The sequence below is a fragment of the Triticum urartu genome, chromosome 4A (genome assembly GCF_056163025.1).
Source record: "Triticum urartu cultivar PI428250 chromosome 4A, HENAU_Tu73, whole genome shotgun sequence".
Taxonomy (NCBI): domain Eukaryota; kingdom Viridiplantae; phylum Streptophyta; class Magnoliopsida; order Poales; family Poaceae; genus Triticum; species Triticum urartu.
In genome coordinates this window covers 460,050,424-460,062,897 of record NC_141876.1, presented here as the reverse complement: position 1 = coordinate 460,062,897, position 12,474 = coordinate 460,050,424, and the positions used below count along the sequence as shown (strand labels likewise).

General features: G+C 40.4%; 1 protein-coding gene across 5 annotated transcripts; it reads right to left on the bottom strand.

The window, feature by feature from the left end:
* Positions 1 to 2,448: 2,448 nt before the first annotated feature.
* Positions 2,449 to 6,706, bottom strand: LOC125552092 (uncharacterized). Of its 5 annotated transcripts, none has more exons than XR_015601352.1 (5): positions 6,047 to 6,706; positions 5,653 to 5,804; positions 5,140 to 5,281; positions 4,103 to 5,022; positions 2,449 to 3,336 (listed from the first exon to the last, which is right to left on the bottom strand). XR_015601352.1 is itself a non-coding variant. In XM_087518587.1 (3 exons), exons 1-3 carry the CDS (start codon positions 6,167 to 6,169, stop codon positions 5,254 to 5,256), a joined length of 303 nt encoding a protein of 100 aa, XP_087374713.1. In that variant the 5' UTR covers positions 6,170 to 6,706; the 3' UTR covers positions 3,365 to 5,253. The 5 variants fall into 5 exon arrangements, 1 of the variants encoding a protein (XP_087374713.1); XR_015601353.1 differs by lacking the exon at positions 2,449 to 3,336 and having other exon boundaries at positions 3,368 to 4,779; positions 4,866 to 5,022; XR_015601355.1 differs by lacking the exon at positions 2,449 to 3,336 and having other exon boundaries at positions 3,362 to 5,281; positions 5,705 to 5,804; positions 6,047 to 6,074.
* Positions 6,707 to 12,474: the final 5,768 nt, after the last annotated feature.

Genomic DNA, 12,474 nt, shown 5'->3' with positions numbered 1-12,474 from the left:
TAGGAGGCATGCAATCATCATAGCAAATTTGATCATTCAAAGTAGGGGGGCTAAAAAGATCATCTTCATTAAACATAGCATTCCCAAGCTTGGGACAAACATTTATTGTAGCAAATAAGTTCTCAAACATGTCATTCTCATCAAGCATAGCATCCCCAAGCTTGTGGCTTGGTGATACGTCTCCAACATATCTATAATGTTTTATTGTTCCATGCTATTATATATTCTGTTTTGGATGTTTAATGGGCTTTATTATACACTTTTGTATTATTTTTAGGACTAACCTATTAACCCAAGGCCCAGTGCAAATTGTTGTTTTTTTTCCTATTTTAGTGTTTCACAGAAAAGGAATATCAAACGGAGTCCAAACGGAATGAAACCTTCCGGAGCGTGATTTTTGGAACAAACGTGATCCAGAGGACTTGGAGTGGACGTTAAGAAACAACCAAGGAGGCCATGAGGCAGGGGGCGCGCCCTCCCCCTCGTGGCTCAACCGACCTACTTCTTCCTCCTATATATACTCATATACCCTGAAAACATCCAGGAGCACCACAAAACCCTATTTCCACTGCCGCAACCTTGTGTACCCAAGAGATCCCATCTTGGGGCCTTTTTCGGAGCTCCGTCGGAGGGGGCATCGATCACGGAGGGCCTCGACATCAACTCCATGGCCCCTCCGATGATCTGTGAGTATTTTACTTCAGACCTTCGGGTCCATAGCTAGTAGCTAGATGGCTTCTTCTCTCTCCTTAGATCTCAATACAAAGTTCTCCTCGATCTTCTTGGAGATCTATTCGATGTAACTCTTTTTGCGGTGTGTTTGTCGAGATCCGATGAATTGTGGGTTTATGATCAAGTCTATCTATGAACAATATTTGATTCTTCTCTGAAATCTTTTATGTATGATTGGTTATATTTGCAAGTCTCTTCGAATTATCAGTTTGGTTTGGCCTACTAGATTGATCTTTCTTGCAATGGGAGAAGTGCTTAGCTTTGGGTTCAATCTTGCGGTGCTCGATCCCAGTGACTGATACGTCTCCAACGTATCTATAATTTTTTATTGTTCCATGCTATTATATTACCCGTTTGGATGTTTATGGGCTTTATTATACACTTGTATACTATTTTTGGGATTAACCTATAGCTCTAGTGCATCCGTTGCATGGCAATCTCTACTCACTCACATTGATATCTATTGATGGGCATCTCCATAGCCCGTTGATACGCCTAGTTGACGTGAGACTATCTTTTCCTTTTTGTCTTCTCCATAATCACCATTCTATTCCACCTATAGTGTTATATCCATGGCTCACGCTCATGTATTGCGTGAAGATTGAAAAAATTTGAGAACATCAAAAGTATGAAACAATTGCTTGGCTTGTCATCGGGGTTGTGCATGATTTAAATATTTTTTGTGACGAAGATAGAGCCTAGCCAGACTATATGATTTTCTAGGGATAGCTTCCTTTGGCCATGTTATTTTGAGAAGACATAATTGCTTAGTTAGTATGCTTGAAGTATTATTATTTTTATGTCAATATTAAACTTTTGTCTTGAATCTTATGGATATGAATATTCTTGCCACAATAAAGTAAATTACATTGATAAATATGTTAGGTAGCGTTCCACATCAAAAATTCTGTTTTTATCATTTACCTACTCGAGGACGAGCAGGAATTAAGATTGGGGATGCTGATACATCTCCAACGTATCTATAATTTTTGATTGTTCCATGCTATTATATTACCCGTTTTGGATGTTTATGGGCTTTATTATACACTTTTATACTATTTTTGGGACTAACCTATTAAGTAGAGGCCCAGCCCAAATTGTTGTTTTCTTGCCTATTTCAGTGTTTCGAAGAAAAGGAATATCAAACGGAGTCCAAACGGAATGAAACCTTTGGGAGAGTTATTTTTTGGAACGGAAGCAATCCAGGAGACTTGGAGTAGACGCCAGGGAAGCTTCGAGGTGGCCACGAGGCAGTGAGGCGCGCCCCCACCCTCATGAGCCCCTCATGGCTCCCCTGACCGACTTCATTCGCCTATATATGTCCATATACCCTAAAAACATCGAGGAGCAGAATAGATCGGGAGTTCCGCCGCCGGAAACCTCCGTAGCCACCGAAAACCAACCTAGACCCTTTCGGCACCCTGCCGGAGGGGGGGGAATCCCTCTCCGGTGGCAATCTTCATCATCACGGCGCTCTCCATGACGAGGAGGGAGTAGTTCACCCTCGGGGCTGAAAGTATGTACTAGTAGCTATGTGTTTGATCTCTCTCTCTCTCTCTTGTTCTTGAGGTGGTACGATCTTGATGTATCGCGAGCTTTGCTATTATGGTTGGATCTTATGATGTCCCCCCCCCCTCTACTCTTTTGTGATGAATTGAGTTTTCCCTTTGAAGTTATCTTATCGGATTGAGTCTTTAAGGATTTGAGAACACTTGATGTATGTCTTGCATGTGTTTATCTGTGGTGACAATGGGATATCACGTGAACCACTTGATGTATGTTTTGATGATCGACTTGCGAGTTTCGTGACTTCATGAACTTATGCATAGGGATTGGCACACATTTTCGTCTTGACTCTCCGGTAGAAACTTTGGGGCACTCTTTGAAGTTCTTTGTGTTGGTTGAATAGATGAATCTGAGATTTTGTGATGCATATTGTATAATCATACCCACGGATACTTGACGTGACATTGGAGTATCTAGGTGACATTAGGGTTTTGGTTGATTTGTGTCTTAAGGTGTTATTCTAGTACGAACTCTATGATAGATTGAACGGAAAGAATAGCTTTGTGTTATTTTACTACGAACTCTTGAATAGATCGATCAGAAAGGATAACTTTGAGGTGGTTTCATGCCCTACCATAATCTCTTCGTTTGTTCTCCGCTATTAGTGACTTTGGAGTGACTCTTTGTTGCATGTTGAGGGATAGTTATATGATCCAATTATGTTATTATTGTTGAGAGAACTTGCATTAGTGAAAGTATGAACCCTAGGCCTTGTTTCAACTCATTGCAATACCATTTACGTTCACTTTTATCATTAGTTACCTTGCTGTTTTTATATTTTCAGGTTACAAAAACCTTTATGTACCATCCATATTGCACTTGTATCACCATCTCTTTGCCGAACTAGTGCACCTATACAATTTACCATTGTATTGGGTGTGTTGGGGACACAAGACTCTTTATCATTTGGTTGCAGGGTTGCTTCAGAGAGACCATCTTCATCCTACACCTCCCATGGATTGATAAACCTTAGGTCATCCACTTGAGGGAAATTCGCTACTGTCCTACAAACCTCTGCACTTGGAGGCCCAACAACGTCTACAAGAAGAAGGTTGTGTAGTAGACATCAGTGACAGAAAGGGAAACGACACATATTGTATTGTTGCCATCGAGGATAAAAAGATGGGGTTTATATCATATTGCTTGAGTTTATCCCTCTACATCATGTCATCTTACCTAATGCGTTACTCTGTTCTTATGAACTTAATACTCTAGATGCATGCTGGATAGCGGTCGATGTGTGGAGTAATAGTAGTAGATGCAGGAAGGAGTCGGTCTACTTGTCACGGATGTGATGCATATATACATGATCATGTCTAGATATTCTCATAATTATTCGCTTTTCTATCAATAGCAAAAATGCCCGTGCGTTGCAACGGGAGAACAGGTATCCTGGATCCTTCGGGAAGAAAACAACACATCCAAGTTGATAAATATCAAACTGAAAAATTATTACAACGCCAAGCCAAATTCTGACATGCTTCTATGCTAGCAAAAGTTTGGGCCGTGTAAAGCAACTCTTTGCAGCATAACCCAAACAAACACAAAATATGATGGTAGCTAAATCTATCAATGAATTCAGTTGCATATCTTTGAGTCCTTGATTAATATTGTGGCATTGTTCTTAGATAGATTACCATGTCCCTTCTTTAACTGAAACACCATCAAGCAAAAGACAGGACATCGACAATCTCCATTTATATATAAAAAAGAATAGTACTAAACTAAAACAGATAGTACGAATGAAAGGTTTTCCAACTATTAAATACCGAGAAAGGGATTAGTATAAGATGGGTTTGCAAACCTGGATGGATGATGAATGCCTATTGCTTATCCATTGACATGTGTGTTGTCATCTGCCAACTTTACCTACCAATATTAGATGCATCAATATTGTATTAGGCTAAGAGTAGTGGGCATGTCCATTAGCGGTAACAAACCAAATGATCTGTCTTGTTTCATAGAGAAGCATGTAAAGTGTTGAGACATACCAGATTCCTAAATCAGGATTTCTGAAACCGCGCCATATTGTGCATGTACAACGTCAAATCCAGGCAAGACATTATAGTAAAGAAAGGAAAATACATGTAGAAATGATAACTGAATTTACAAACGCTATAGTTGATCCGAATAGCATACTTGTGCCCCCTAGCCTGCCATCAAAATTAGCTAATTTGGCCCGCAGTTGTTGAATTTCTTGCGCCGTCAAAATCCTACTCTTTTACATTACTTTACCTTGTTCCACCAACTCGAAATTCCACTTCTAGATGCTATAATTCACATGCATTCTTGCGAAATACAAACCAATGATAATCAACTTTCCATTCGCAACTGATTTACTAGGATACTTGAGAGTCTGGTCCAACAAAAGAGACCGTGTGTCGTGGTGTGTACCTTGCATGTGTAAGTTCTTGTTATCTATTTGATCTCTCCCTACTAATCTCATTGATGAGTGATGCAACCTTTGTAGAAGGTTCTTTCCTAACAACAAGGAGATTCTCAATTTCAGCACAAAAATGCACAACCTCATGTCTCAAAGGCTCATTAGATCTAAGTTCAGCTTCAACCTTCCTTCTCTTGTCAACGAGCTCGCTGATATAGTGATATAAGCTCCATTCTTGTCATTAATCTTTGCAATGATCATGTTCAGGTGATGGACTTCCTCCTCTATTTCTTGGTAACTCCATTCGTTCCTCGGCTAGAGCATGACGATCAGCCATAAGCCTGCAGAATTCAACCTCGTGCAACTTAATTTCTTCCTCTAGAAGAGCCGGGTGAGCGGGAGGTAGACTTGGTACTTGGCAAACGGTTCGAGTTAGATTTACCAAACTTTCCTCTTACCTAGTGTTTCCACTCAAATGGAAAAAACAGCAGTAAAGGAGTGCACATCCGTCCTTGGTACCAGGCAATAACTTTATCTTCTCTACTAGATTTAGCATGTTTCACAACCTCGATTCAATGCAAATAAAGGAACAATAACAACCTGCAATGAACTTTCAAATAGTACATGAGGTTATTACTGCTGAAACATAATCATAATAACATTTGCACTGACATGGAAGTTATAGGAGCAGATGCTGAATTTGTGGTCCCTGAGATGCTAGCTCTAGGTATATGCATTATATTGCAGTAAAAACAGAGAGGGAAATAGTGGATCTGCAGCCAACTCTTACAGGCGCTATGCTGTATAAATTACCCAAAGAAGACCAAACTTAACTGAGAGTCAAATATTAGATATTGTTCACTTAAACACTCAAAAAGAATGATTAATGTACTGGAATAATAGAGTGATTTGGACACATCTAGCAGAACATATCTCTACCTAATATTTGGGGAGTGACCTAGACTTTCAACCTGATTTGGAAGCGGCCATTGGTGGGGGAAGAGGAAGGGGCCGCTTGCTCACATGGATTAGAATTTAGGAGCCAAATAATTTCAGATTTGGTGAGGACATCGTAGACGAATGAGTTGTCGCGAAGCCTGCTGTCCTTGTTATCTTGAAGCGCCTGCACCACAAAAGAAATATCAGTGCATTGATGTACTAATCTAGACCAAAACAAATCAAGGAAACTACGATAATCATGCTATACTAATCCTAATATTTCTCTGCCAGCAGCACCAACTTCCTTTGCCTGCAACAGTTCACTAAAGTTCCTTGGTTTGCTCAGCCAAGAACATGGACAATGGCATGGCCGAGACCACCAGCGAGTCCCTGTGATTCGTGACACATGCAGGTCAAAAGCCTTACTGCTTCACTGTGGAAACCTCCATTGGAGTCTATGGTCTCCCAAGTGATGCCATCCTTGATGGGAATTTCGTCAAACACCCTGTGGGCGGCCACCGTAGCTCGTCTAGGAGAGCAGCAGTCCATTGGCTAGCAAGTAGGGAAAGGCTAGATGTGGCGCATCCAGCGGTGATGCCGGCGACCTAGCAGCGTCGATAGAACCCCTGGGGAGGGAGATGTAGACGTCCTTGTCGGTATCCACGCGGAGCACGTCCACGAGGCGAAGAACGTCGCCGGCGCCCGCCCATAGGACGCTGCTGCTCCCGTCCACAATTCATTGCAGCTATCCTGCTTGTTATGGTTGAGGTCGTCCACGGGATCAAGAAACATGACTGGCGGCGGCGGTCAGATCAACCCAGCTCGGGCCGACCCGCCTCGAATGCCACCACCACGGGGCGCATCGACCTTGAGCGAGCTCCGCGCCGCACTCGCCATAGGTGCTACCATGATCTTGGCAGATCAGCTGGTTCACGCGAGGAGAAGGGCGGAGGAGGATTCCTCGAGTCCAGAGGATGGGTTGAAGAAGAGGACGGGTTGAAGAAGAGTCCTGGCCCAAACTTTTTTCCTTAGTTGTTCTTGGGCTGTTCGACCCATCAGAGTCCTGGCCTAGTAACATAACACCAACGCGAGTTGTTTCTTACCATAGGAGAGACTCTGAACGAAACGATTTTTAGGTACCGGAAGCGGGCATGGGACAGTGGGTTTAATTACCAGAAAACCGAACGACTTTTTTGAAAAAGCGCCGCGACGGTGAACCCGACAAATTCAATTTGTGCTTTATTATTATAAGGATAGATTGCTCGACAGTAATCTGTTCACCCACCATAATACTTATGCTATCTTGATAGAATCCACTAGTGAAACCTATGACCCCCGGGTCTATTCTTCATTATATTAATCTTCCATCAACAAGCTATTTCTATTACCTTTTATTTTGCAATCTTTATTTTTAATCTTTGTCATAAAAATACCAAAAATATTATCTTATCATCTCTATCATATCTCACTCTCGTAAGTGACCGTGAAGGGTTTGGCAACCTCTTTATCGCGTTGGTTGCGAGGTTCTTATTTGTTTGTGTAGGTACGAGGGACTTGCGTGTGGCCTCCTACTGGATTGATACCTTGGTTCTCAAAAACCGAGGGAAATATTTACGCTACTTTGCCGCATCACCCTTTACTCTGGATAGTCCCTCTGTCCTCTCTAAGCTCATAAATAATGATGCTATGGAAAGACCTACCGAGGTTATCAATGAGAGTTTGAATAACTTCGATGAAGATGATCCTGGAATTTTTCGTTATTTACTTGATGAATCTTAGAAAGATGCTTGGGATAGGCTATTAAGGATCCGAGCTAGCTATGTGCCCCAATATCAAATTGAGATATACCTGAAAAGCTTTTATATTGGTTTACCCTCTACATTCAAACAAGTTCTAGATTCTATTTTTGAAGAAGGTTTTCTTGAGGGGGTCCCATAGATACTTATGAAAAGATGAAAACTATATTTGGGCACCCCATGAGTGAGGTGGATTCCACCTCTCCTTTATGCTTTTACCAAAATTGAAATTATCAAAGAAATGAAGGCTAGTTTAGATGCAAATTTCTGTAACGTGCTTAATCTTTCTTCCACCATTAATGGCCACATCCTCTCTCAAAATAGAAAGATAAATTCTATAGAAAAGAAATTTTCTATTTTCTTTCTCAATACCAAAGATGGCAACACCTAGATCTATCCTTGCCTTTATGCCTAGCTAGGGGCGTTAAACGATAGCGCTCGTTGGAAGGCAACCCAATTTTATTTTTGTTTCTTGCTTTTTGAATCTGTTTAGTAATAAATAATTCATCTATCCTCTGTTTAGATGTGGTTTTATACTTTTAATTAGTGTTTGTGCCAAGTAGAACCTTTGGGAAGACTTGAGGAAAGTCTTTGCGATCTTGCTGTAAAAAACAGAGACTTGAGCGCTCACGAGGTTTGCTACCATTTTTACCGGAGAGTGCTATTTAGTTAATTATTTTTTAAGATTATTAATAGATAAATTCCTCACGTCCAACAATTTAATTTAGAATTTTGGGGGTTCTAGAAGTATTCAAAACCTACAGATTACTACAGACTCTTTTGTTTTTGACAGATTCTGTTTTTCGTGTGTTGTTTGCTTATTTTGATGAACCTATGGCTAGTAATAGAGTTTATGAACCATAGAAAAGTTGGAATACAGTAGGATTAATACCAATATAAATAAATAATGAGTTCATTACAGTACCTTAAGTGGTGGTTTGTTTTCTTTTACTAACGAAGCTCGTGAGATTTTCTGTTTAAGTTTTGTGTTGTGAAGTTTTCAAGTTTTGGGTAAAAGATTTGATGGATTATGGAACAAGGAGTGGCAAGAGCCTAAGCTTGGGGATGCCCAAGGCACCCCAAGGTAAAATCCAAGGACAACCAAAAGCCTAAACTTGGGGATGCCCCGGAAGGCATCCCCTCTTTCGTCTTCATCCATCGGTAACTTTACTTGGAGCTATATTTTTATTCACCACATGATATGTGTTTTGCTTGGAGCGTCTTGTATGATTTGAGTCTTTATTTTTTAGTTTACCATAATCATCCTTGATGTACACACCTTTTGAGAGACACACACATGAATCGGAATTCATTAGAATACTCTATGTGCTTAACTTATATCTTTTGAGTTGGATAATTTTGCTCTAGTGCTTCGCTTATATCTTTTAGAGCACGGCGGTGGTTCTATTTTATAGAAATAATTGATCTCTCATGCTTCACTTATATTATTTTGAGAGTCCTTTAGAACATCATGGCAATTTGCTTTGGTTATAAAATTAGTCCTAATATGATACGCATCCAAGATAAAAACCTGAAAGTGCATTAAAAACTAAGAGAAGTTTGATACTTGATAATTGTTTTGAGATATAAAGGTGGTAATATTAGAGGTGTGCTAGTTGAGTAATTGTGAAATTGAGAAATATTGTGTTGAAGTTTGCAATCTCGTAGCATGCACGTATGGTAAATGTTGTGTGACAAATTTGAAGCATGAGGTGTTCTTTGATTGTTTTCCTTATGAGTGGTGGTCGGGGACGAGCGATGGTCTTTTCCTACCAATATATCCCCCTAGGAGCATGCGCGTAGTGCTTGGTTTTGATGACTTGTAGATTTTTGCAATAAGTATGTGAGTTCTTTATGACTAATGTTGAGTCCATGGATTATACGCACTCTCACCCTTCCATCATTGCTAGCCTCTTCGGTACCGTGCATTGCCCTTTCTCACCTTGAGAGTTGGTGCAAACTTCGCCGGTGCATCCAAACCCCGTGATATGATACACTCTATCAGACATAAGCCTCCTTATATCTTCCTCAAAACAACCACCATACCTACCTATTATGGCATTTCCAAAGCCATTCCGAGATATATTGCCATGCAACTTTCCACCGTTCCGTTTATTATGACACGCATCATCATTGTCATATTGCCTTGCATGATCATGAGTTGATATCGTATTTGTGGCAAAGCCACCATGCTTAATTTTCCATACATGTCACTCTTGATTCATCGCATATGCCGGTACACCGCCGGAGGCATTCACATAGAGTCATATTTTGTTCTAAGTATTGAGTTGTAATTCTCGAGTTGTAAGTAAATAAAAGTGTGATGATCATCATTAGAGCATTGTCCCAAGTGAGGAAAGGATGATGGAGACTATAATTCCCCCACAAGTCGGGATGAGACTCCGGACGAAAAATAAAAAAAATAAAAAAAAAGGCCATAAAAGAAAAAATAAGAGAAGAAGGCCCAAACAAATAAAAAAATGAGAGAAAAAGAAAGAAGGGACAATGTTACTACACTTTTTCCACACTTGTGCTTCAAAGTAGCACCATGATCTTCATGATAGAGAGTCTCTTATTTTTTTTCACTTTCATATACTAGTGAGAATTTTTCATTATAGAACTTGGCTTGTATATTCCAATGATGGGCTTCCTCAAATGCCTCAGGTCTTCGTGAGCAAGCAAGTTGGATGCACACCCACTTAGTTTCTTTGATGAGCTTTCATATATTTATAGCTCTAGTGCATCTGTTGCATGGCAATCCCTACTCCTTGCACTGACATCAATCGATGGGCATCTCCATAGCCCATTGATTAGCCGCGTCAATGTGAGACTTTCTACTTTTTTGTCTTCTCACACAACCTCAATCATTTTATTCTATTTCACCCATAGTGCTATGTCCATGGCTCGCTCTCATATATTGCGTAAAAGTTGAAAGAGTTTGAAAAGGCTAAGTACGAAACAATTGCTTGGCTTGTCATCGGTGTTGTGCATGATGAGAGCATTTTGTGTGACGAAAATGAAGCATGGCCAAACTATATGATTTTGTAGGGATAAGCTTTCTTTGGCTATGTTATTTTGATAAGACATAATTGCTTGGTTAGCATGCTTGAAGTATTAATATTTTTATGTCAACATTAAACTTTTATCTTGAATCTTTCGGATCTAAACATTCATGCCACAATAAAGAAAATTACATTGAAGAATATGCTAGAAAGCATTCCACATCAAAAATTCTACTTTTACCATTTACCTACTCGAGGATGAGCAGGAATTAAGCTTGGGGATGCTTGATACGTCTCCAACGTATCTATAATTTTTGATTGTACCATGCTATTATATATTCTGTTTTGGATGTTTAATGGGCTTTATTATACACTTTTATATTATTTTTTGGACTAACCTATTAACCCAAGGCCCAGTGCAAATTGCTGTTTTTTTGCCTATTTCAGTGTTTCGCAGAAAAGGAATATCAAATGGAGTCCAAACGGAAACCTTCGGGAGCGTGATTTTTGGAACAAACGTGATCCAGAGGACTTGGAGTGGACGTCAAGAAACAACCGAGAGGCCACGAGGCAGGGGGCGCGCCCTCCGCTCTCGTGGGCCCCTCATGGCTCAACCGACCTACTTCTTCCTCCTATATATACTCATATACCCTGAAAACATCCAGGAGCACCACGAAACCCTATTTCCACCTCCGCAACCTTGTGTACCCAAGAGATCCCATCTTGGGTCCTTTTCTAGAGCTCCGCCGAAGGGGGCATCGATCACGGAGGGCCTCTACATCAACTCCATGGCCCCTCCGATGATGTGTGAGTAGTTTACTTCACACCTCTGGGTCCATAGCTATTAGTTAGATGGCTTCTTCTCTCTTTTTGGATCTCAATACAAAGTTCTCTTCGATCTTCTTGGAGATCTATTCGATGTAAATCTTTTTGCGGTGTGTTTGTCGAGATCCGATGAATTGTGGGTTTATGATCAAGTCTATCTATGAACAATTTTTGATTCTTCTTTGAAATATTTTATGTATGATTGGTTATATTTGCAAGTCTCTTCGAATTATCAGTTTGGTCTGGCCTACTAGATTGATCTTTCTTGCAATGGGAGAGGTGCTTAGCTTTGGGTTCAATCTTGCGGTGCTTGATCCCAGTGACAGAAAGGGAAACGACATGTATTGTATTGTTACCATCGAGGATAAAAAGATGGGGTTTATATCATATTGCTTGAGTTTATCCCTCTACATCATGTCATCTTACCTAATGCGTTACTTTGTTCTTATGAACTTAATACTCTGGATGCATGCTGGATAGCGCTCGATGTGTGGAGTAATAGTAGCAGATGCAGGAAGGAGTCGGTCTACTTGTCACGGACGTGATGCTTATGTAAATGATCATGCCTAGATATTCTCATAATTATTCGCTTTTCTATCAATTGCTTGACAATAATTTGTTCACCCACTGTAATACGTATGCTATCTTGAGAGAAGCCACTAGTGAAACCTATGGCCTCCGGGTCTATTCTCCATTATATTAATCTTCCATCAACAAGCTATTTCTATTACCTTTTATTTTGCAATCTTTACTTTTAATCTTTATCATAAAAATACCAAAAATATTATCTTATCATCTCTATCAGATCTCACTCTCGTAAGTGACCGTAAAGGGATTGACAACCCCATTATCACGTTGGTTGCGAGGTTCTTATTTGTTTGTGTAGGTACGAGGGACTTGTGTGTGGCCTCCTACTGGATTGATACCTTGGTTCTCAAAAACTGAGGGAAATACTTACGCTACTTTGCTGCATCACCCTTTCCTCTTCAAGGGAAAACCAACGCAGTGCTTAAGAGGTAGCACTTAGCATATCATAAGCATAATCACTCTCATCATTAATAGTATGAATAGCACCAACGGTATAACAATTGCTATCACCATAATTTCCCAAGTTGGTGCCAAAAAGATTTCCAAGATTATAAGAAGTATCATTATCTTCCTGCCGGGGGTGCTGATCCACGGGCACCTATGGGACCGGCGGACCGGGTCCCTTTCGGTTCGGCGGGGGCGG

Coding starts and splice junctions, on each gene's coding strand:
- LOC125552092 (XM_087518587.1), bottom strand. CDS start 6,169: ATGGACTGCTGCTCTCCTAGACGAGCTACGGTGGCCGCCCACAGGGTG. Junction 5,805..6,046: donor GAGGTTTCCACAGTGAAGCA/GTAAGGCTTTTG, acceptor TTTGTGGTGCAG/GCGCTTCAAGATAACAAGGA. Junction 5,282..5,652: donor AATGGCCGCTTCCAAATCAG/GTTGAAAGTCTA, acceptor AGTTCATTGCAG/GTTGTTATTGTTCCTTTATT.